The sequence below is a fragment of the Mastigoproctus giganteus genome, chromosome 6, assembly GCF_048544385.1.
Source record: "Mastigoproctus giganteus isolate SK-2022 chromosome 6, ASM4854438v1, whole genome shotgun sequence".
In the NCBI taxonomy this organism is placed as follows: Eukaryota; Metazoa; Arthropoda; class Arachnida; order Uropygi; family Thelyphonidae; genus Mastigoproctus; species Mastigoproctus giganteus.
Window position 1 is genome coordinate 212,817,224 of NC_143580.1, and position 25,949 is coordinate 212,843,172.

Sequence of the window (25,949 nt, forward strand, 5' to 3'; positions counted from 1 at the left end):
GTTGGTCGCTACGTAGTCACGTGCCTGTAGGTCACACCTGTCTAGGGTACTGGTGGGATAGCCACACCTCTCAAGATCTGTCTTGACCTTTGCAATCTCGGTGCACCTCTCATCCACAAAACTAGAGTGTGTCCAGGCACAAGTTAACAAGGTCTGTGCAGTGCCTCAAGAAGATGGCTGCGTGTGTGTGCTGACTGATAGTTGGTAAATTGGCACGTGCAGCCATCTTGGGGCACTGCAAAGACCTTGTTAACTCATGCCTGACCGATTGTATCGTACAAAAATTCAGTGTTTTCACACTTAGCCGCTCACTTATACAACATCATTAAATCATTTAGACAGTTGATTAAGTTTGGCATAAAAAATTATGACACTTTATTTAATAGTATTAAAGATATTACGCTTGGCACTCATGATAAATTATTTTCATTAGATGTTACCTCTTTGTGCACCAATGTAAATGTATAGTATGAATCAGAGCTGTACTACTCAATGTGGACTACGCTCTCGCTGTAATTTGGGAACTGTTAAACAAAGATTCTATTGTGATAAATCAAACTAAATTACCCAAAAAAGAAATTTTTAAATTAATAAAACTTATTCTTGAAGCTAACTATTTCGCATTTAAAGAGACTATATACAAACAGGTTTTCTGTTTACCAATGGGTTTGAACTTGAACGGTCTTATAGCAGAAATCTATCTTGCCATTATCGAGGACATTCATTTAACACTGTTTCTCTCCTGCATTACTTACTATGGGAGATATATTGACGATATGCTTGTTATAACATATCACAACACCACTCAGGACATTCTACGGTTATTCAATAATATTCACACGAGAGTACATTTTAAACTGGAGGAGGAACAAATAGAAACAAAAGCCCTGAATTTCTTAAATTTCACTCTCACACGTGACGTGCAAAAAATCCAATTTAGCATTTACCAAAAACCCACCTATTCGGGGATGTACCTGCATTACCAAAATTATCATCCATTTATGTATAAGAGATCTATTATATTTAGCCAGTTTTTCAACGCTTTCAAATATTCCACATCTGAACCCACCTTACACTTAGAAATTGTTACACTAACTGACAGGTTTTTAAATAGAGGCTATCCTCACTCCATTATAAATCAAATCAGATTACAGAATCAGATGTGCGGAAATTTGCCTTTAGCCAGCGGGTGGTTAATTGCTGGAACAAACTTCCATCTGTCATTGTGGAAGTTAACGAGGAACTGGACTGGCATTTGGAGAGAATGGTGTGTTTTTTTTTTTTTTTTTGGCTAATGCTGCATAAGCTCATACACTTGCTTTCTTGCATCACATGCCACTACTACTACTACAGGCTAAAAATAAAACAGCAACTATGATACCCATTAATAATACCGATAAAACACTTTATTTCCATACCATAAGTTGAACAATGATACAGGCAGCTTAATAAACTCTTTAGAAATACTGAATTCAAAATTATAACCAGGCCCATGCAGAAGCTCCATAATATATTAAAAAATCACACAATTCTTCCTTCTTGCTTGGCGCAAGTAAATAATTTTGTATACAAGATTTCGTGTAGTCAGTGTGATTCATCGTACGAGGGTTCCACTCGCTGCACGTTAGATTTACATGTAAAGCAACATGCTGCTTCTGTCCACACGTTAAGTGCAAACGCATCGGAGTTGCCCTTTCATGCGGTCAACGATGATCATGTATTCCTATTCAATGAAGTGGTAATTTTAAATATACAACACAATTACATAAAATTATTGATCGCTGAAACGCTTGAAATGAAACTACACGAAAATTCTATCAATGTGTGATGGCCTTACCTAATTTTGGATTTTTGGTCTTTTTTGTGCATGCGCCAATATAAATAATCTCTCTATTTCAGAGTCAAATACGCACACAAACACTTCACGATATTCCCATCTTGTGAACATGGTGATCAACCGAAAAGTGTGGTCTGCTTAAGGAAGGGAAACAGCTGTGCATTTAGTTTAATTGGAGTATTCATCCAAATTGTAATTTTTAATCCTTTTAATTTTAATAGTGTTTTTAATCTTTTTAATTGTGATTTTAATTATTTATTATCGGAAGCAGTTTTAGCTATTTATTCTGACACAATGTCTTCTCGCACTCAAGGTCTTGCTGTGGTGGTTTGATGTGTTTCGGGGTAGGGTTGGGGCTCTCGGCTTTCGATTCCTTTGTGCATCAGATTTGGTCGTATCTCTATGAGTGAGGGAATTCATTAATTCATTTTTTTCACCTTTTTTCATCTTATTTTATTCATCACATATGGGAAAGAATTGACCGGAAGCATTCCATGAAAAAGATTGAGGTAATCTCTTACTTTTTAATAGATTTCAGAGAATATAGGCTTAGTGTGTCACATTAAAAATATTATATTGAAAGTGATTCGCAATAAAAAATATTATGTTGAAAGGGGTTCGCCTGTCAAAGAAGTTTGGGAACCACTGCTCTAGAGCAAACAAAATGATTTTAGAGTGCTATTAAAATAAAAAGTGGGAGAATCCAAATGAACTTCCCATGTGGTCAGCAATGAAATTAACACTGGTATTAATATTTAATACCATCAAAATGCTCCTCAAAACAGAAGGTTTCTGAATATGTATGTCTGTGTTCTTTTTTGTTGTTCAATTTGTGATTGTAGCAGTTATATGCTGTGTGTGTGAGATAAGAATCAGATGGAAGGCTAGGATTTCGGAAAATGAGGCAGTTTCAAAAAACTTATGTAGTCATTGAAGGTATGTTACATATAATTTTTATAAATTGTTAAAATAATATACAGACAAAAAACTGTCCTTACTTCATGCAATTTAACTTTTTTTTTTAACTTTAGGTATTAATGAATGTGCCACAAAGGATTGCTTCAAAACGCTCAGCACGTAATAGACAGAAAACACAGTCAGAATTGCACAGTAAGTTTTCTTATTTTTGTTATTAATGCATAAACTCACTAAGAATGACATCTCATTTTCTTTGAGAAAAATTTTAGTAGTACAGCTATTATGAGCTACTAAGAAATGCATGCATCTTTTTTCAAAATGTTTGTGAATGGATAACATTAATTATATAAACTGATGATGCTGAAGACATAAGAACAACATCAGTTTGATATTAATACAAAATGGAAACTGTTGTGAAACAAGGAAGGGACCATATGCATGGCCTACTCTGAAACAGTGCTGGTGAGGGGAACTAAACTGTGGGAATAATTGGTTCAGCCTGTACTTACTGTTCATGCACAGCCGATTACAGATAGATAACATGAATAGATTTATTTATATCAGTATACACTTGCTTCTATATTTTCCTTTCAAGAAAGTTTTTGTGGTTAATTTTTTCTGTACATAGTGACTTATTTTTGTGCACAAAACACACACACACACACACACACACACACACACACACACACACACACACACACACACACACACACAACAGATTTAGTTCCACACAATCTAGGTAATTTTTACAACTGTAATCAGACACTTTTCTTGAGGTGTAGCATTAGCATTAGTTGAAGCATATGATGCAAGAAAGCAAGCTTATAGAGTATCAGCCAAAAAAAACTTCCCATTCCACCCATCCAGTCACTCCGAATGTTTATTTAGTTCAGCCTTAAATTTATTTAAGCTATCAACTTCCACAACAACAGATGGAAGCCTTTTCCAGCAATCAACTACCCACTGGCTAAAGGCAAACTTCCACACATCTATTTTACAACTGTCTTTCCTCAATTTTAATTTATGCACCTCAGGTTCTTAATCTGAGCAAGTGTAAGTATCCCATCAGCATTGAGCCTGCTCAAACCATTCAAGGCCTTGTACATCTCAATCAGATCACCTCACAGGTGCCTAGTCCCCAGATGCTGTAACTTAAAGAATTTAAGCCTCTCCTGGTAAGAGAACCCATTTGTTTCTCTCACCAATCTTGTTGCACTTCTCTGTACTCGTTCTAGTCAACTCTACATCCTTCCTAAAATGAGGCCCCCAGACCTGTACATAGTACCCATTGATTTATACAAAGGTGTAATTACCTCCTTGTCTCTGCTAGCAAAATTCCTATATATCATTGGCAAAAAAAACTTCATGACCTGCTCTGGCAGCCTGTCTACACTGCTCAGAAAACCTCATCTAGATCCTGTTGCAATAGCATACTGTCTTTACTGTCATTAACAACCCTGTCAACATTTGTATCATCTGCAAACTTGGACATTAAACCTGATTATACCTTTATTGATATCATTAATAAATAAACAAAACAACAATGGGTCCAGCACTGAACCCTGGGGGAATCCAGGGTTTGATGTACCTAGACATTGGGCATTTTCTGCCTACCATTCTCTGCTATGCTAAAGTGATGTCAAGCATGTCACATAGTGTAATTAGCAAGTCAGTTTGCATTTCGTTACTTAGTTTACAGAATGCAATAGCCGGGTGGATAAAGTGCCTGCCTGGCAACCCAGTCGCGGGTTCGAATCCCGCCTCGGGCTTGGATGAGAGTAGAAAATGCAAAAACATTGGGAGGTGCATTATGGCCACAGAAGCCAATGCGCCAACAACTAACAAAAAAAAAAAAAAAAAAAAAAAAGAATGCAATAACACAAAAAATATATGGTTCTTTTTATTTATTTATTTTTTTATTTTGCACAAATTACAAGTATTAAAGAACAGAAGTATCCAAAGACATGATCTCTCTCTCTCTCTTGATAGGTAAAATTTTACAGCTGTAATCACACACTTATGATGCTTATTTTAAGGTATTGTATGTTGAACTGTGCGACTAGTAATGAAGCAAATAACAAAACTTAGCATTCATTCATGTGTGAAAAATTTATTGAATTTCTCTGAGGCACAGATGTTATCTTTCTCATATTGACAAGTTAATATGTTACACATAATATCATGAGTAGATGTCTACATCAAACTGTTTAGGTGTGATTGTGGCAAAAATTAACCTTAGCAACCTTAGAAGTGCATTTGTATGCATTTTTCCTTTCCTATCTCTTCCATCATGCAGTATGATTGATGACTTTTGAGGTTATGATGAACGTCGTGACGAGATCCAATATTCCTTACATTTCGAGGGTACAGCTCTAAAACGGTGTTCGTAGGCCGGCCGCTAGTTAGTACATTGGACCGAACCTATTGGTAACTCTCTAGGAGGCTTCCGGATCAACTAGTGTATAATCTTGCTATCTCTACTCTGCCAGATAGTGACTGGAGAGAGTCCGAGTAGTGTGTATGCGGGGAGCATTGTCGAGGCCACGTTATGTCAAGGATCTGGGTATATTCTTACCACATGTATGCCATATCCTAAAATTTCATTACTTCATACAGCATGTCCCACCCACTTTTTCTTACCATTGAATACACCATGAATTGTCAAACTAATAGAGCAAGCTTATCTGTAAAAAGATCTAAACCTCCCAAGGACTTCCTAATTCATTTCACAAATATACGTGGTCTCAATTCTAATCTCAATGATGTCCATTTTCACTTGCAGTCTGCCAAACCCCATGTACTTTTTCTGACAGAATCTCAGTTATCGGTTGATTCAACTACTGCTCATCTCAGATGCCCAAATTATTCGCTGTATGATTCCTTTCGCCTCAAAGGTGGTACTTGTGCATATGTCCGTTCTGATATTCCCTGTCAGAGACTTGGCAATTTGGAATCTCCTCTCTTTGATCTTCTCTGGCTTAAAATCTCTCTACCTCATTGTGTTAAATTCATCTGTTGTCTCTACCGTTCTCCCAACTCCACTAATCACTTGAAGGTCTTTGACTTCCTCTCTTTGCAGCTTGACTTTCTCCAGTCCAACTTTCCTAACAGTGAGGTAATTTTCCTTGGTGATTTTAATGTTCACAACTCCAGCTGGCTTCCATTTTCTAGTCACACCGACCCAGCCGGTCGAGATGCTGAAGCTTTTACAATTACTAATGACCTAGCACAGATTGTTCTTTACCTACAAGAATACCGGACAATCCTAATCATACAGCCAATACGCTTGATCTTTTTCTCACAAACAACCCTTCTAAGTACACGGTCGAAGTGAGAGGTCTTTTAGCCACTTCAGATCACAACTTGGTGATTGTCTCTTCTCCAATGGAACATTTATCTCATGGCTATTGACAACCTCGTGTTGTTTAGTATTACAAGAATGCAAAATGGGATGACCTGCGAGACTTCTTTTCTTCTTTTCCTTGGTCGGATAATTCTGTTTCAAAACTTCTGATGTCAACATTTGCTCAGATCGTGTCAGTGAAATTATTCTAGCAGGAATGGAATCCTTTATCCCACACTCCACTGTAAAATCTCATACTTTATCTAAACCTTGGTTTTCCAATAAATGTGCTAAGGCTGTTCAAGAGAAGAATGTTGCATATCGTAATTGGCTTGTTTCTAATTCTTCAGTGTCATTTTCTGCCTACACCAAAGCTCGCAACAATTGTAAAGCAGTTATTAATCAGTCCAAACTGGAGTTTGAACAGGCTAAGAGTAGAAAACTTGCTTCTTGCCCTAATGGTAGCCAAGCATTCTGGTCTCTTGCCAAAGCTGTTGGCCACAACTTTTGCCCATCTCTGCTCCCACCTCTGTCCAAACCAGATGGTTCTGTTGTCACTTCAGCCAAGGATAAAGCTGACCTGCTAGCATCCCATTTTTCTTCCAACTCATGTATTAATGATCTTGATAAAACACCTCCCACCATTCCCAACACGCTGCATTCAATGCCCCCTGTGGTCTTTCGTCAAAAGGATGTCAGAAGGATTTTGTCGAATCTTGATGCTAAGAAAACTCCAGGTCCTGATGGTATTTCTCCACTTGTTCTCAAAATCTGTGCTCCTGAACTTACTCCTATTCTTTGCTGCCTTTTTTCACTTTCTTATTCCAAAGGTGTTTCTCCTTCTGCTTGGAAATTTGCTCATATCCAGCCAGTTCCTAAAAGGGTGACAAATCCCTCCCATCCAATTATCGTCCCATTGCAATTACTTCTACTCTTTCTAAAGTAATGGAGAAATCAATTAACCGCCAACTCTTGAACTACCTAGAAACCTTCCGTCTGATCAACGATCGGCAGTATGGATTCCGTCAGTGTCGATCCACTGGTGATATTCTTCTGGCTTATGTTACCCATTTATGGACTAATTCAATGGAAAGGTTCGGTGAGGTTTGCTCTTGACATCTCAAAGGCTTTTGATCGTGTTTGGCATAAGGGTCTTCTAAACAAGCTTCCATCTTATGGTTTGCCAACTGTTTTTAGTAATTGGTTATTCAGTTTTCTCTCCGATCGCTCACTGAGGGTGATGGTAGATAGCTCTCTGTCTTCTGACTTCTCCACTAATGCCGGTGTCCCCCAAGGTTCAGTTCTTTTCCCCACTCTTTTCCTCTTGTATATTAATGACCTTCTTCCATTGACTGGAAATCCTATCCATAGTTTTGCCGATGATAGCACATTGCATTCCACTTTCCAATTTGAGAAACCTTGTCCTGCTCAATCAGCTTCAACTTGTCGAAAATCTGCTACCAATTCCTTAAATGCCGATCTTCAGGTAATTCTCCAGTGGGGCAAAGACAACTTAGTTGATTTCAACCCTTCTAAAACTCAGTCTTGTCTTATATCTCACAAAAAGGATTCTTCTGCTCCTATGCTTATCTTTAGTGACACTCCGAATGGAGTGTCACTTATCTTTAGTGACACTCCATTTCTAGGCAAAATGATATATCTCTTTTGGGGATTACCCTGACTTCTAATCTCTCTTGGCACAAGCACATTACAAATATTGCTTCCTCTGCATTTAAAAAACTTGGTTTTCTCTTTCGCTCTCAGCATTACATTTCTTCCAAACAGCTGCTCACTCTGTATAAATCACAAATCCATCCTGCCATGGAATATTGTTCCCACATCTGGGGTTCTGCCCCCAAAACCTCTCTCAGGCTTCTTGATTCCATTCAGAAGAGGGCAGTTAGGTTAATTAATGATTCATCTCTAACAGAATCTCTCCACTCGCTTTCTCATAGACATACTGTTTCTGCTGCATGCCTCTTCTACAGATACTTCCATGGGCACTGTTCTTCTGAATTGACTTCTATAATTCCCGCTCTCTCTTTCAAAACAGTCCGAACACGTGCCGCCACCAGCCAACATCCATTTACTGTCCAACTTCAAACGCACAGAACCAACTTTTCATCATCCTCATTTATTCATTCAACTGCCATTTTCTGGAACAACCTTCATTCATACGTATTTCCTGAAAATTACAATCTACAGAAGTTCAAGTCCAATGTCAACAAATATCTACTTTCATCATCTCAACCTCCAACCCAAGCACAGTTCTAAGTACTATAGGTTCTAATACCTCTCGTGTTTGGGGTTCACATAAAAAAAAAAAAAAAAAAAAATTGTTTAAAATTCCAGATTCCTCTGCAGTGGAAAGTATGGGTTACTTTTTATGATTTTTTGATTTCATTCTGCTGTAGGAGTTGTCTGGCTCAGGGTGAAAATTCTATGCATGACAGGAACAAAGAACAATTTGCTGTGCTCCCTGGCTGTCTTAGAAATGCAGCTGGTTATTCTGGGAATGCATGGGGTTGTTAGATGGCTCTTATTGATGATGCTCTTTACAGAGCAGTTTGGAATTTGTATACTGATTCTGTGACTACTGATACTGCATGAATGTCTGATACCACCCTGTCAAGCTCATTCCTCTTTGCTCACTAAACTACTCCCCACTCTTTCCCTCAGTAATCCCCACCCAGTACAAAATTCAGAAGTCAACCCCCTCAAACCTACCAACCTCCATCAGAGAGATAGTTTAGTGTCCTTAGATGTCATGTATACCACAGTACTTTTAGGTGAAAGTAAAACTTGAACAGAACACAATTTAGACTGTTGCCTTCATATTTCATATTTCAACAACCCTGTTTCCATCCAAGATGAGAAATAATATCCTCTCTTCAGTAGGTTGATATTATTTCAGTTTTAATGGATTCTTTTACAAACAGATTTCAGTCTAGTATAAGAAATTCTCTCTCTCCTTGCAGAAATATTCATTATGGAAACTTATTTTCTTGAACAACAGTACCACTGCTCAAAAATATTGATAAGAAATTTCATGTTTGAAAAAGAAGACTACAGTAGAACCAGTGGATACGGTAACTAAATGAATTTTAATATGGTAAAGAAGCTTTCGGGGTAACGAACCCCTTCCTCAGCAAATACACAGAAATGTAAACATAACATAAAATGTTAGAAATGGAATAAACTAAATAAGCAGGGAGTGCTCAGATTGCTGGGAGAGTGCACATGAGAATGTTCAATCACTTACTATGTCAGATCAGGTGATTGTTGTTGGTATCCGGCGTGTATAATGGGATGACTGCCAGCGTTTGTCATGTTTTAATATTACAGACTCCAAAATTGGGTGTAGTCTTGTATCTCTACTGCAATTTAAAACTTTGTGACAGCTAGCTATGTTTAGGGACTCCAACCATAAGCGGTTATAGTAGTGCAGCGATTGGTCGATCGCTTGCTGTCCAGGCAGATGAACCTATCCTGCTCCGCGAGGCAGTCCTGGAGGTGTCACGATACTTACTTCAAAACGATCGTCAGTGATACACGGCTAAAAAAACTCTCTTCACTCAACACTAGCTTGAAAAATACTGGCATGCACACGTAGAATCTGCTCAGTAGCGATCAGGGAGAGTGCCTGTAACAGCAGTTATGGAAAGTTCATGCAGTACACATGAAATCTTCCACCAGTCTGCGAATTAAATGATCACCCTTTATAAATGGTAACACGAAAATAGATTTTATGATTGGAGGAGAGAGGAATTGCATCTGTCAGTCATTGTTTCTTTACAAAAGCCGAAATTCTCTGCAGTTCAGATCCAGAAGTTGATTAATTGAATCAAGCATTTCAATAGATGTAAAAGACAGTAATACATAACAAAATAAGTACTGATGAAATTTTAAAAAAATTTTTTGTGACTTTTGAAAACAATTTCACTCTAATATTGAACGGTTAAGTAAAAATGAAACAAATTAATATTTAAAAGCATTTATATCCAAACTTTTATGATTTCCAAAATTTGATGAAAACGCACCTCACAAAAAATTCACTGCTCAGGGCCCAGGCACGTTCAAGAAACTCACTCTGAGAATGTTAAAATATAATAGCCATATCTGAATATAAAATACATTGTTTTACTATTTTACATTTCAATTAATTTTTATTTATTCATTTATTTTTAGTGGAAAGTATGAACTTTGAACCTCCTCTTCTTACTGAATTATCAACTTCTACAGAACAGGTAATTTTTATAACTGATTTACTATCATTAACAATAGAATTTTAAAACACACATTTTGAAGACTGAATACATATTTCTACAAATATGCATAAAAATCTTATTGCAATGTTGGAGCATATATCATTGTGTAGTATTAGTAATGGCCACACGATGCAAGGAAGCCTAAGGCTTATGCTGCACCAGCCAAAAAAAAAGAAGTAAAATAGTATATATAAAATAAATAATTAATAAATAAAATAAATAAAAGGAAATAAACAGCCTATGCATTTTCCTTAGGTAACTATCCGGCTGACCTTTGAATTTCCCCAAATTGTTAGCCTCGACCACCCTTCTAGTAACTTGCTGACTAAAATAAAACTTCCTGCAATCTAGTCTAAACTTCTCCCTGTAACTTGAATTTATGGTCCCTAGTAGAATCATTTATTACCATGAAAATTTCATCCTTGTTCATTTTACTTTGGCCACTCAGAGCCTTAAACATCTCAATCAAGTCTTCTCTGAGGTGCCCAGTTACCCATCTTTTGGACTCTTTCAAGAAGCTGAATATCTTTTTTTTAGGTGCAGTCTCCATACTTGAACACAGTATTTCAAGTGTGGTCTTATATACTGGGATTATGATGTCCTTATCTCTACTAGCAAATGTTTGATAAATCATCGATAGGAGACCATCGGCCCACCTCGCAACCTGTCTACAATGCTTGGCTGACTTCGTGTCTGACCATATCGTAACTCCAAGTTCCTTTATTCCCTTTCTTCCACTACTGACTTTGGTGCAACTCCACCAAGTCTATAAGTTATTTTGGGGTTACTGTTCCCCAGGTGTAAGAACTTGCATTTTGCTGAATTAAAGCATAGCTACCACTTCTCTGACCATCCCCGAAGTCTATCTAGGTCACTCTGAAGAAGTTCTGTTTGGTGGTGATCATTAACTCCTCTAATGATCTTTACATCATCTGTATACGACATCAATACCCTCTATTCCTTCATCGATGTCATTTATGAAAATAAAAAAACAACAGTGGTCCTAACATTGATCCTTGGGGAACCTCACTTCTTACATTAATCCAACTGAGGAATAACCATTTATCACAACCCTCCTTCCCTGAAGCCATCCTGCTGTCCATTTAAGGATTTTCCCATGATTCCAACATGTTCCAACTTATAAAGTAACCACTCATGTGGGACTGAGTCAAATGCTTTGCTGTAATCGAAATAAACAATGTCAAAATTATTCCCTAAATCCAGCTCATGAGTGACCCTGTCAGAATAGCTAACCGGATTTGTTAAACATGATTTTTCCTTTACAAAATCAAGCTGTGTATCTTTCAGAATTCCATTTCTATCCAAACGATCCCTTGATCATTGCCTCCCTACTATTGAAGTTAGACTGACTGGTCAGTAATTTCACACTACATTCTTAGAACCGCCTTTATGTATTGGAGATATATTGACACTTTTCCAATCCAAAGTAATCTCTTGAGTACAGTGATGCTCTCATCATTAACCTTAATGGTTCAGTGCACTTACTTGCCACCACCCTTAAAATTATAGTGTATATGCCATCAACCTCAGAGCCTTACTCACCTGTAGATTCGAAAGTTTTTTTTATTAAATAATCGTGAAATTTCAGTATCATTAATTACATATTTTTCAACTTCACTGTTATAATTTCTCATTGACATAAAGGGTTTTTTCTTTTGTAAATATTGATGCAAAAATAAATTATGAGTTCATCAACATCAGTTGGAGTATCTAATACTATTCACATCCATTACAAAAGGGTCCAATCTGATTTGTCTTTCTCTTCTTTGCATTTATATAGGTGAAGAATTCCTTATCCCCACTCTTGCTCTCTTTGACATTAGATTTCTCATAATCTGCCTTTGCCAGCCTAACCTTTTCTGTGGCACTATTACAGATCAATTTGTAGCTGTTATAGGCTTCAGTACTTTTTATTGCTCTGTAACTTTTCCACGCCATTTCTTTCTGCTCAAGTAATCTGGAAATTTCATTATTCATCCAACTTGGAATCCTCCTTGTGGAGTATTTTTTTAATGGTATATGCACATTTAGGGCTTCTATAATTAATGTTTTAAAAATATACCATAATTCAGTTGTATATGCTCTCTGAGATATTTACCCAGTTAATGGAGGCCATGTATCACCTTAAGCCATTGTAATTTCTTTTCCTGGAATTATAACCCTTTGCCTTTAACTACTGCTACCTCTCTCTCTTCATCGTCCACCGTGGAACTCTGTGATCACTTCCTGCTACTGGTGAGAAGTGGCAACTGAAGTTTAACATTGACAAAGGCAAAGCACTGCATATGGGTAGAAGTAATCCCAGAGAAACATATCAACTGTGTGGTACTACACTGAGGGTGGTAAAAAATGAAAAAGATCTGGGTGTAATTCTGCAGTCAGATATGAAGTTTTCTGAGCAGTGCAGACAGGCTGCTAGAGCAGGTCATGGGGTATTATAAATGATATACAGGAATTCTGCCAGTAGAGAAAAGGAGGTGATTATCCCTTTGTATAAGGCAATGGTCAGGCCACACCTTGAGTACTGTGTACAGGTCTGGAGGCCTCATTTTAGGAAGGATGTTGCGTTGCTTGAGCGTGTACAGAGAAGGCCAACAAGATTGGTGAGGGGAACAAAGGGGTCCCTCTCACCAAGAAAGGCTTAAGTTCTGCAAATTGCAGCAGCTGGAGACTAGGCACCTGCGATGTGATCTGATTGAGGTGTATAAGGCCTTGAATGGGTTGAGCATTCCGAATTCTGATGGGATGCTTCCTCTTGCTCAGATTACAAGCCTGAGAGGCATAAATTCAAATTGAAGGAAAACAGTTGTAGAATAGATGTGTGGAAATTTGCCTTTAGCCAGTGGGTGGTTAATTCAATTCTGAGGATGAGAGTTGCCTGTGCGGACGTGCCTTTCTGCCGCTCTTGGAACAGAGAAGTTTGTTCTGATTTATTTTCTGCTTTATTAGTTTAAATTGACATATTAACTTATTTTCTAGAGTAGCTTTATATTCCTATTTACGGTACTTAAGTTTAAAGTAACTTAGATAGAGATTTTGTAGGTATTACTTAGTATCGGAAAGGGTATCAAATCCACGTGTTTACTGTTCGTAAATAGCCGCCATTGTTACGCGAAAATTAATCAGTAAAATCTATTAATCTTGTCGAACTTCATTGGCAATTAAATTGTACTTTTAACTATACATATAGCCACTTAGGTTACGTAACATAAATAATTAGTAAAAATAAATAATTAATACATAACTTGATACGGAAGTTATATAAAGGGATTTCGTAGATAACACTCGTTACTGAAACATAAATATAGCGTTATAACTGTGTTGGGATACAAGTTTAGGATTTAATTTTGTACTGAAATTGAAATTTTATTGAAAGTAAATCAAAATCATGACTCAAACCAGAGCAGCAAAGCAAAAGGCTCAAACTAATGGGAATGCTGTGGCTCAGGGGAGAACTGAGGGGGGCAGTTGCCCTCTGAATCACAACTTTTTAAGATGCACTATTTGCTTGATGTTTGCGGAGCAGTCAGGTATGGGACATGATACTGCCATGGGGGATGTCTTTGTATGTGCGCAATGCAAGGAGTGTAAGGAAATCAGGCGACAACTCAGCGTTGTTATGGGCCTATATGAGAGCTTAAAGGACAGGGTGGATACCCTTGAAGGATTACAAGTGAGGGGCCCATCAAGCTCTCAGCTGCCCACACCAATTCCAGAGCTTGCACTTGGTCATCGCGCAACACAGCGGCAACCCCCAAGGCATAATGCGCTGGTCCCAAAGGATCTAGTAGTTGTTGGTGACTGTATTGTCAGGGAAACGGGAAACATGCTTTGTAAAAAGGATAGGTGGAACAAGACCAGGGTATATCTGCAAGGGGCAAAGGTTGATGACGTTTTAGAGCGGATATCATCTTTTAAGGGCACAAAAGGTGATATAGTTGTACACGTTGGCACTAATGATATTAAGAGTAGGAGACCGGCGGAATTACTTAACAAGTACAGGTCACTGATGAAAAAAAGCCGTGAATTAGGGTTGAATTTGAAAGTGTCTGCAGTTCTGCCCAGACACGATAGGAGGGAGTATATGATGAGAGCCCTGTCGATCAATTCTGCCCTGGAAAGATTGTGCAAGGCTCAAGGGGTAGAATTTTTTTTAGCCTGGTCTGTACTTGTTAACAGGAGAGACTGCTTCTACAGGGATGGGATACACTTAAATAGAAAGGGTGCAAGAATATTTGCTGATGCTATCGAGGCAGTGTTAGGTGGGTCGGAAAACTGCTAGATTGGGAGGATACAAGGACTAATAGATTAACAGTAGCCACTGGCAGAGGAGAAAGTGATTCTTGCACTGCTTCTATTGGAATGAGCAGCAGCCTGGAAAATAAGATGCAGGATATTTCAGAGACTGCTGGGAATCATGGGGGTACAAGTAAACACATGGGTTGTGTTAGGGTGGCTAAGAGGAAGAGCAGGTGCATGTATACTTGCGTGTACACCAATGCTAGGAGTTTAGTAAATAAATTTGATGAATTTGAGGTATTGCTCAAAACATCAAAGGCAGATATTGTTGGGATTTCAGAGACGTGGTGTCACATAGATATAAGGAATGCAGAACTGGAATTTGGGGAGTACAATGTCTACAGAAAGGATAGACAGGATAGGAAGGGAGGAGGGGTTATGCTATTATTTAAGAAACACATAAAATCCAAGGAAGTGAAGCCAGTCGACATCACTGGACAGTGCAGTATCGAGTCAGTTTGGTGTGACATAAACATTGGGAGATCAAAATTGAGAGTAGGAGTGTGCTATAGGCCTAATGACTCTGATGAGTATAATAAGAAACTGTACAGAGAAATAGCGTGGGCCAGTAAATCAGAGAGTCTTTTTAATTTCCCAGATATTGACTGGAATTTGGGGGCTGGTCACTCACACACTAGCAAGGCTTTTGTAGATTTATTGGATGATTGTTTTCTACATCAGCATGTTCGGAGGCAACTAGAGGGAGTAATACTCTTGACCTGATTATCAGTAGTGATTCTTCATGCATTAAGAATCTGCAGATAAATGAACCACTAGGTGGCAGTGATCACAATGTTCTGAAGTGGGATTTACTCAAAGAGGTAACTACCATTAGGGGTAAAGGGAAGGGTTATTGCTTTCGTAAAGGCGACTACGATGGTCTGAGACAGTATTTAAATTCTATACAGTGGGATCAACTGATGATGTTACCAACAGCAAATTCAAAATGGGAAGCATTCAAAGAACTTATATTGGAAGCTACTAGGCTTTACATACCAACTAAGAAATATTGTTCAAGGTTTAGGCCTAAATGGATGTCCGATGAACTAATGAGGCATATGGCAGAGAAGAAAAATGCATGGGATACATACAAATTAACGCGTGACACAGAAGCCTATGATAGATACAAGTTGATCTGTAACCAAGTTACAAAGGAGGTTAGGCAGGCGAAGGCAGATTACAAGAAATCCTTGGCAAGGGATGCAAAGAAAAACAGCAAAGAGTTCTTTACTTATGTAAACTCTAGAAGGAAGGGGATGAATCAGATTGGTCCACTTGACATCGATGGGTCAACTGTTGATGATCCTGCTCAGGTAGCTAACAAACTGAATGAATATTTTGCATCGACATTCACACATGAGGAGTTATTCAGCGAGGGGAATGCCAGAGGTGTATTCAACTCTGGCAGTAAGCTAGAGAATCTTGTAATAACTGAGAGTAAAGTGGAGGAGAAATTGTTGAAGATAAATACAAGAAAGGCACCTGGGGTGGATGGGATCTATCCAGTTATATTAAAGGAGGCAGCAAAGGAAGTAAGCAAACCCTTAGCCATAATTATGAGAGCTTCCTTGGACTCAGGGGAGGTACCCATGGACTGGAGATGTGCAAATGACACAAGTAATTATAGACCTGTGAGTTTAACTTCTGTTCCCGGAAATTTAATGGAGGCACTGGTTAAAGAAGCACTGCAGGATCATCATCTAGACAAGACTTCAGTTATAGCTCGGACACAGCATGGTTTTGTTAAGGGGAAGTCTTGCCTGACCAATTTGATTGGATACTATGATGCAGTCACAAAAGAACTGGATGCAGGGTATAACTTTGATATTATATACTTGGATCTTAGAAAGGCTTTTGATACTGTTGCACATGGAAGACTGCTGCACAAATTGGAGCAGTGTGGCATTGGAGGCAAATTGCTGCTATGGATAAAGGGGTGGTTGAGGGGGAGAAGACAGAGAGTGGTAATCAATGGACACTGCTCATCGTGGACTAATGTTATTAGTGGAGTTCCTCAGGGTTCAGTATGAGGTCCTTTATTGTTTTCTGTATTTATAAATGATATTGATGATGGTATATCAAGCTTAATGCCCAAGTTTGCAGACGATACAAAGGTTGGCAGGGTTGTCAAGGACACTACTGACACTATGCTGCTGCAACAGGATCTGGAAAGGTTGAGCAGATGAGCTGAGAGGTGGCAAATGAAGTTTAACATTGACATATGTAAAGTACTACATATGGGAAACAGCACCCCCAGAGCAACGTATCAACTCTGTGATACCACACTGACAGTGGTAGAGAATGAAAGGGACCTGGGGGTGGTTGTGCAGGCAGATATGAAGTTCTCTGAGCAGTGCAGATGGGCTGCAAGAGTAGCTCATGGTGTATTGTCAATGATATATAGGAATTTTTCTAGCAAGGATAAGGAGGTGATTATTCCCTTGAATAAGGCAATGGTCAGGCCACACCTAGAGTACTGTATACAGGTCTGGAGGCTTCATTTCAAGAAGGATGTAGAGCTGCTGGAACGAGTACAGAGAAGGGCAACAAGATTAGTGAATGGAACAAAGGGGTGCTCTTATGAAGAAAGGCTTAAGTTTTCGAATTACAGTGTCTGGAGACTAGGCACCAGCGAAGTGATCTGATAGAGGTGTACAAAGCCTTGAATGGTTTGAGCATGCTCAATGCTGATGGGATTCTTCCTCTCGCTCAGAATAATCACCTGAGAGGGCATAAATTCAAATTGAGGAAAGACAGATGTAGGATAGACGTGCGGAAATTTGCCTTTAGCCAGTGGGTGGTTGGTAGGTGGAACAGACTTACATCCCTTGTCGTGGAAGTTGATAGCCTAAATAAGTTTAAGGCTCAGCTGGACAGGTATTTCGAACGAACAGAGGGGTGAAGTATAAGTGGTTATTTTTTATTTACTTATTTTACTTTATTTTTTTTTTGGCTGATGCTGCATAAGCTTGCTTTCTTGCATCAAATGCCTCTACTAATGCTAATTGCTGGAACAAACTTCCATCTGTTGTTGTGGACGTTGATAGCTGAAATAAATTCAAGGAGGAACTGGACAAACTTTTAGAGGGAATGGATGTGTGAAATAGGTGTGTGTTTTTTTTTTTTTTTTTTTTATGGCTAATCCTGCATAAGCTGATACATTTGCTTTCTTGCATCGCATGCCTCCATTACTACTACTACTACTATAATACTAATACAGCATACTAATAATGCAGCAATTAAAGTTATGAATGAGAGGCATTCCTGTGTTATTGGTACAATAGGGTCCCTCTGGTTGCACAGCTTGGTATTTCCTGCAACACAGTTTGGTTCTCTATAGCAGAGTTATAAACTTATCCAAAAACCAAAAATCCAGGCCCATAGACAGGTTGCAATACAGAAATCTGAAACGTAGCCTATTTATTTGGTTGTTGGGACTGTTTGGGTCTATTTTAATAATTGTCCTCTCATTCCATTAAACTAATTGATACTTCATTTGGTAAAGTGATTTTACTAAACCTACTTTGTAGTAGTTCCATGTCATGTCCTTCTCATGTTTAATTAAATGTAGTTATTGTTATTTGAAGTGAACATATAGACTAGTAAGCATCTGCATAATACATGTGGCAAACACAAGGTTTTGTATCAAAAAATAAGGTAACAACAATTGCACATGTAAAAGCATATTTCTTGGGAAAGGGGGGAGTGGGGTTTTGGCCAGGTAAAGGGAATGCATACATCATCTCATTCCTCATACTACAATGAAATTGCACCTCATGCTGGCGCACTATGGCCATAGTTGCCGATGCGCCCAATAAATTCCGAAACAAACAAACAAACAAACAGCACCTCATGCACATTGTGTCACTGCACACTGTCACCAGGTGTCACAATTACTAGAAATGTGGTCAAATGTAAGAGGTAGGTTTGTGTGGTACAACAGGGTCTCTCTGGTTATCTCTTTCTCTCAAAGGTGTGCTGTTTTATCTTATTTCTGCATGTTGGTCAGGACCTGCCAGATCCCTCACGAACTCCTCATGGGTAGCACAGTTGATATAATCACCATCCTCCCCACACCATTCAGAAAAGACCTGAATTCGAATGCTGTTAATGGTGCGATGGTTTTTATAGGTTTCATAACATGGCTGAGTTAGTCAGTCTCACTCAAGGGTAGCATATTTTTTCTCCCAGAAACTTGAGTATTTCATCCAGCAAACACAAATCAACCACAGAACTCTCAGTTTACAGACATTATATATGGAGCAAAATAGCCTAAGTAGCTGATGCGTCTAATGCCCTACAACAGGGCTTCTTAAACTTTTTTCATTCACGACCCCATTTATGATTGCGAGTTTCTTGGCGACCCCCATATAAATATAAAAGAAAGATAAATTAATATTTTTTGATGATTTATTTATTAGGTAACAATATACATATACATATGAAAATATATAGTTTTAGAATTCGTTTTGAAACATTCTAAAATTAAAAATTGCACAAAAAATTGTAAAATTGTATTTATTATAGTTACAAAAATTATATGCCCTATATTTTTCATCAAAATTGCATTTTTTGCAATAACATAAATAAAAGGGGATTCTGACCGTCTTAGTTCGCTCGAATATATTCGAACGCAGTCGTTGAGTGGTAAGTATTAAATTAAAATTAAAGTAAAAAATTTAATGAGATGGATATGCCTGTTTTTTATTGCATAACAAATTAAATCTTGGTGGAATGTTTGACACTGCTGGACATAAGACCTCTTCAACATTTTTTAGCGCTGAACGATACTGGGATTTAATATGTGTTAAAGCTGACTTCACATAAATATGTGGTGTTGAATGGCAGAAGTACATTTAACGCCATATCAGCGATTGTGGGAAATTCAGTTCTAGTTCCGATCCAGAATTCAGTCAAGGACTTTTTTTGAAATTGTAGTTTTAAGTTTGAATCACTCGAAAGCTCAGCAAATTCCTCTTGAGCTTTAAGTGGCAGGTGATCAATCTCACTTAAGCCAATCCAAAACGGCTTTTGAATCCAAACTATTTTTTGGAAATCAATATTTAATTTAAAATATGTACGGAACTGTGTTTCTAGCGCTTTTAAGTGATCTACAATAATTTTTGCAATAAAAGTTTTACAATGAATTTTCTCGATTATAAAATTGTTGACACTGGAAAACATTTCGAACGAATTTTTTTCTACCCTACTTTTCCAAATGTTGATCTTTTTGATAAAACTTTCAATTTTATCATTCGAAGTAAATACAGTAAACCCCCGCTTTTCGCTGGGGTTACGTTCCTGAGAAATGCCGCGAATACTGAGTAATGGCTCCCATAGTAATAAAGGGGTTCCGTTCCAAAGTATGAAATATATAAGAAAAAGTAGTCTAAAATTTTGTCTATGTATGTATTATATGTACCTTCATAATATGACTATGTACATAGACAGTACCTAGTGAAATGCAAGCATATGGTATCGAAATGAAAATAAGAAACAATTTAATATTATTAAATGTAATATTTATTAGAAATTTCAAACAAATCTTTCAATCCAGGGCCTTTGCTATAGCTTAAAAACTTATCCCGCCAGTTCTATCAACAGTTTCGTTAAAGTGTTGATAAAGGTATTTTGCCCTTTCACGAATGATGAAAAGGGGAATTTTATTTTGAGTTCGGTCTTCTATCCACAGATTTAAAGCTTTTTCCATCTTTTCTAATTTAACATCACGAGTTACAGAGCAAATTTTTGAAGCAATTAGCGCGTTTTCACGGACACTACGGCGGATTTTTTCTTCTGATTTCTTGATTGATCGTACCGTTGACTCACTGATTTAATAATGTTTTGCCACTGAGGAGACACTTTCACCATTAGAAATTTTGTCTAATAACTCAATTTTATTCGCTAATGTCATCACCTTCTTTGATCTTTTCAAAGAAGGGTTAGAAAGAACTTGTCCACAATACGTACGGGTTAGAAAGAACTTGTCAACAATAAAGTCACTTTCTTCCATTAACACACTCGAAAAAGTCTGTTTTACACTGCAAAACGGTAGATTTATCACTTTTGTAAGCATATCAATTTATAAATTGATAACTTTATTCAATTTATAAGCATATAAATTTAAAGCAAACGACGAAACTCATGACAAGCGCAGAGCACATACTGAACAAGGATTAGCGAGAAACGTCCACGCTCGCGATTTTGTCACCCCTCTTCCCCCACCCACCGAGCGCTGTTTTGACCGGGAAAGATTTTAGCCACGCCCATGTTTTTTATGGCGGAAAATGTTCACGGCGATTTAAAATTCACATTTTTTTAGGTTTCATTTTATATTAAATCAGCGATCGCGAATACAGATACCGCGAATAGTGGGGGTTTACTGTATATTGCAATTTTTTCCTTGGAGAGACAAGTTGAGATCATTTAATTTCGCAAAAATATCTGACAAATAACGCAGCTTGGATAGCCATAAGTCATTTTGAAAAAAAGCAGCAAGTTCACATTTTCGTTCGGTTAAAAATATTTCGATCTCGTCCTTTAATAGCAATAATCTTCTTAAACTTTGACCTCTTGACAACCATCTTACTTCTGCATGTAATAATAAAGTTGTGTAGTTGGAATCCGTATCCTTACAGAGATTTGAAAATAAGCGACTGTTAAGGGCATGGCTCTTAATAAAATTTATAATCTTAACAGCATCCTGAAGCACATCGTTCAATTCTGGTGCTAATTTTTTTGCTGCAAGGGCCTCTCGGTGAATAAGGCAGTGAGTAAAAGTTATATGATCATAATGAGCAGCTTGAAAAAATGATTTAAAACCAAAATTTTTGCCGGTCATCGCTCTTGCACCATCTGTGCATATTCCACAGCAATTTTTCCATTCTAAACCTTCAGTTTTTAAAAATTCGTCAACTTTACAATATATGTCTTTCCCTGTAGTATGGTCTTCCATAGGACGACAAAATAACAATTCTTCCTCCACGCTTTCTTTATAAACGTACCTGACATATACTAACAACTGAGCCAATTTAGTAATATCAGTTGTTTCGTCCAACTGAATTGAAAAATTTGGGCTTTCTTTAATTCTTGTAATAAGTTGCACTAATTGGTCCTTGTTAATATCAGAAATTCTATTCGAGACAGTGTCATTCGACAAAGGAATTTTTCGAATATCATCGCCATATTTACTTCCATGTAGTATTTCTACCATTTTAATAGCAGCAGGTAATACAAGATCTTCTCCAATGGTGAATGGCTTTTTATTTTTAGCAATACAGTATGAAACTTCATATGACGCTAGTAAACATTTTTCACTAACGGTTATAAATTTTTCAAAGGATTTTTTTTCTTTATTTAAAGATTTATACAGTCTTTCAAAATATTCTTTTGGTTTATTGACATACGAAACATGCTTTGATTCAAGATGTCTTTTTAATTTTGATGGTTTCATACTCTCCGGAGCCAATAATTCATTGCAGATCAAACAAAGAGGTTGTTCATTACCCTTACAATTTTGAAATGTAAAGCCAAATTGAAGAAAAGACTCATCATATTTTCTTTTTCGCACATAAGATGCCTGTTTTTCAATATTTTGTCCTGCCTGAGAAGAGTTTGTAGCATTATTATCTGCGTCATTGCTATTCTTATTTAAGTTCAGCCATTTATCCATGGCCAAAAATTATTTTGATCCTAAAATACAATAAATATATAAAAATAACATATTGCATATAATAATTGATTTATTAATTACCGAATAAATAAAAAAAACTAAAATCTCGTTACGGCGGAACACTGACAATTGACTACACTAGAAGAGCGTCAATACTACACTAGTTCACATTACAGTCAGTGTTATTGAATCATAGTCTCGCTGCACGTGTGCGCACGCGCATTCCTCCCTTTGTTTGTGTGCAGGTGTGTGAGTGTGACTCTGCACAAATACACATCTAGATGTTATAAAATCGTGTATTTAAATATTTGACATTAAAATCTCTCGCGACCCCAGAATTTTGCTACGCGACCCCAAATGGGGTCGCGACCCATAGTTTAAGAAGGCCTGCCCTACAACAACCAACCTCACAGAAAAAAAAAAAAAAAAAAAAAGCACACTTTTTTTTTTTTTTTTTTTTTTTGGTTCAGGCTTAATGACTGATATTATTTTTTGCATTCTTGAATATTGACCCAGTTCTGCTTGTTTTTGAATACGATATTGTTATTTTTTCACAGTAATTATGTGAAAGTGCTACCAGGCAGGTGTCACACATGACCTTACAGGTTCTGTTCTGATATCTTGGTTGCTTTATTGAATAGTTGCCATTCTAGTTTTAGGATAACTTTTATTCTCTCTAATGTAAATAATACATTGTATCAACCTTGGGAGGAACATTTAAGACTTTCAGTGAGTATTTAGCTGAATGAATATATTCAGAAAACACATAAGAACTCTCAAATGGATTGTTCTCTGCAGTCCATTTTGTAATGTTTTTGTGTAGAGCATGTGAAGTGAATAAATAATAAGTACTAGTACTATAGGTTTTTTTTTTTTTTCTTTTGTATAAAACTGCTCAATCTTTTGATATTAAAAGGTTTTGAATTAAGGAATATCACTGAATACATATTGAATTCCATAGATTTCTGTTAGCAAAATACCAAACAATTCTAAGTGGGGAAAAAGTGTGCATGTGTTTTGAAATTTCATGCTCTTAAAAGTTTTATGCACTGGAAAATGGAAGTGACTGTTAGTTTCATGTTTCTATTTTATGAACGGAACATTTTTTTATTTTCAGCAGAATTAAAAGTTTCTGCAGATTTCTTACATAATATACATAACAGAATATATGCATGTCTAAAATTTTGGAAATTTTGCACTAAAAAATTAGGATCATGTTTATCTTTTATAATTTCAACATTTCCTTTTCACTTTCAGGAGATTTAATAAAAGTGTCAGCAAATTTCTGCTTCCATGCATAATATATGAACAAAAATATATGCACATGCTTAATTTTGAAATTTCTGATTCTTCACAGTTTGCTACACTGAAAAATGGAAGTGACTATTAGGAGCATGTTTTTATTTCCCTCCCTAGCAGAAAAAGTGTTTGCAAATTTTTGCTCATTAGCATTAGTAGAAGCATATGATGCAAGAAAGAAAGCTTATATAGCATCAGCCAAAAAAAAAAAAAAAAATCCTTCCCATCCATTCACCCCAAATGTTTGTCTAGTTCTGCCTTGAATTTATTTAAAAGCATGAATTAATTAAATATTTAATTTATTTATTTGGTCCTTGAGGTTGTGTTAGACATTCTCTCAGATGTGCAAGACAAGCTGTACTTGCTACTTGGGAGTCTAAAACGCTGATGGAACTGATATTCGGGGGACACTCAAGTCAAGTGGACCCAATTTCGGTGAAGTCCGGAATTGTGACAGCCAAATCCTCTGCTTACACCTTCCCGATGGTGGGACTGTTAGTAATTCTGGGTATAACCCCCATGCACAAGCACACTGTGGGTGACCACCCAAGTGTGAACCAACATAAGCAGGGGGTCAAGGTGTGCCACCCACACCACATGGAGGAATGCTGCCCCCCCCCTCTGTGTTACCAGGCAATGCTAGGTGGTAGATGACTCTCATCAACCAGTGCAATACCACCACTTTGCTTATTGGAGTCTTGAATGGTGAAACCCATGTCTAGTCTCCAGAGCTAAATTCTGGTAAACCCTTCCCCATCTCTTCCATCATGCAGTATGACGGATGACTTTTGAGGTTATGATGGACATCATGGCGAGATCCAATCTTCCTTACATTTCCAGGGTACAACTCTAAAACGGTGTTTGTGGGCCAGCTGCTAGGTAGTACACCGGACCGAACCTATTCGTAACTCTTTATGAGGCTTCCAGATCAGCAAGTGTATAATCTTTCTACCTCTACTCTACTCTGCCAGATAGTGACTGGAGGGAGTCTAAGTAGTGTGTATGCAGGGGGCATTGTCGAGGCCACATTATGTCAAGGATCTGGGTATACTCTTACCATGTGTATGCCATATCCAAAAATTTCATTACTTCATACAGCATTCCCCCCCCCTCGCCACTTTTGCTTACTGTTGAATATGCCATGAATTGTCAACTATTGAATATGCCATGAATTGTCAAACTAATAGAGTAGACTTATCTGCAAAAAGATCTAAACCTCCCAAACACTTCCTAGTTCATTCCACAAATATATGTGGTCTCATTTCTATTCTCAAGGGTGTCCATTTCCACTTGCAGTCTGCCAAAACCCATGTACTTTTTCTGACAGAATCTCAGTTATCAGTTGATTCAACTACTGCTCATCTCAGTTGCCCAAATTATTCTCTGTGATTCCTTTTGCTTCAAATGTGGTACTTGTGCATATGTCCGTTCTGATATTCCCTGTCAGAGACTTGGTAATTTGGAATGTCCTCTCTTTGATCTTCTCTGGCTTAAAATCTCTCTACCTCATTGTTTTAAATTCATCTGTTGTCTCTACCATTCTCCCAACTCCACTAATCACTTGGAGCTCTTTGACTTCCTCTCTTTGCAACTTGACTTTCTCCAGTCCAACTTTCCTAACAGTGAAGTAATTTTCCTTGGTGATTTTAATGTTCACAACTCCAGCTGGCTTCCATTTTCTAGTCACACTGACCCATCTTGTCGAGATGCTGAGGCTTTTGCAATTACTAATAACTTGCACAGATTGTTCATTTACCTACAAGAATACTGGACAATCCTAACCATACAGCCAACATGCTTGATCTTTTTCTCACAAACAATCCTTCTAAGTGTGTGGTCGAAGTGAGTGGTCCTTTAGGCACCTCGGATCACAACTTGGTGGTTGTCTCTTCTCCATTGGAGCCTTTATCTCATGGCTATTCCCAACCTCGTGTTGTTTGGTATTACAAGAATGCAAAATGGGATGACCTGCGAGATTTCCTTTCTTCTTTTCCTTGGTCAGACTACTGTTTCAAAACTTCTGATGTCAACGTTTGCTCAGATTGTGTCAGTGTAATTATTCTTGTAGGAATGGAATCCTTTATTCCACACTCCACTTTAAAATCTCGTCCTTTATCTAAACCTAGGTTTTCCAATAAATGTGCTTAGGCTGTTCTAGAGAAGAATGTTGCATATCGTAATTGGCTTGTTTCTAATTCTTCAGTTTCATTTTCTGCCTACACCAAAGCTCGCAACAATTGTAAAGCAGTTATTAATCAGTCCAAACTAGATTTTGACAGGCTAAGAGTACTT

At 37.5% G+C, this 25,949-nt stretch overlaps 1 protein-coding gene across 3 annotated transcripts in view; it reads left to right on the forward strand.

Annotated features, from left to right (window-relative positions):
• The window catches only part of hppy (MAP4K3-like protein hppy), a 394,076-nt gene that overhangs the window by 168,074 nt on the left and 200,053 nt on the right, over nt 1–25,949 (forward strand). For all 3 annotated transcript variants that reach the window (XM_090376708.1, XM_090376710.1, XM_090376709.1), the window contains exons 10-11: nt 2,869–2,947; nt 10,287–10,345. In XM_090376708.1, coding sequence (XP_090232834.1) covers nt 2,869–2,947; nt 10,287–10,345 — 138 coding nt within the window. The remainder of the gene's footprint in view (nt 1–2,868; nt 2,948–10,286; nt 10,346–25,949) is intronic.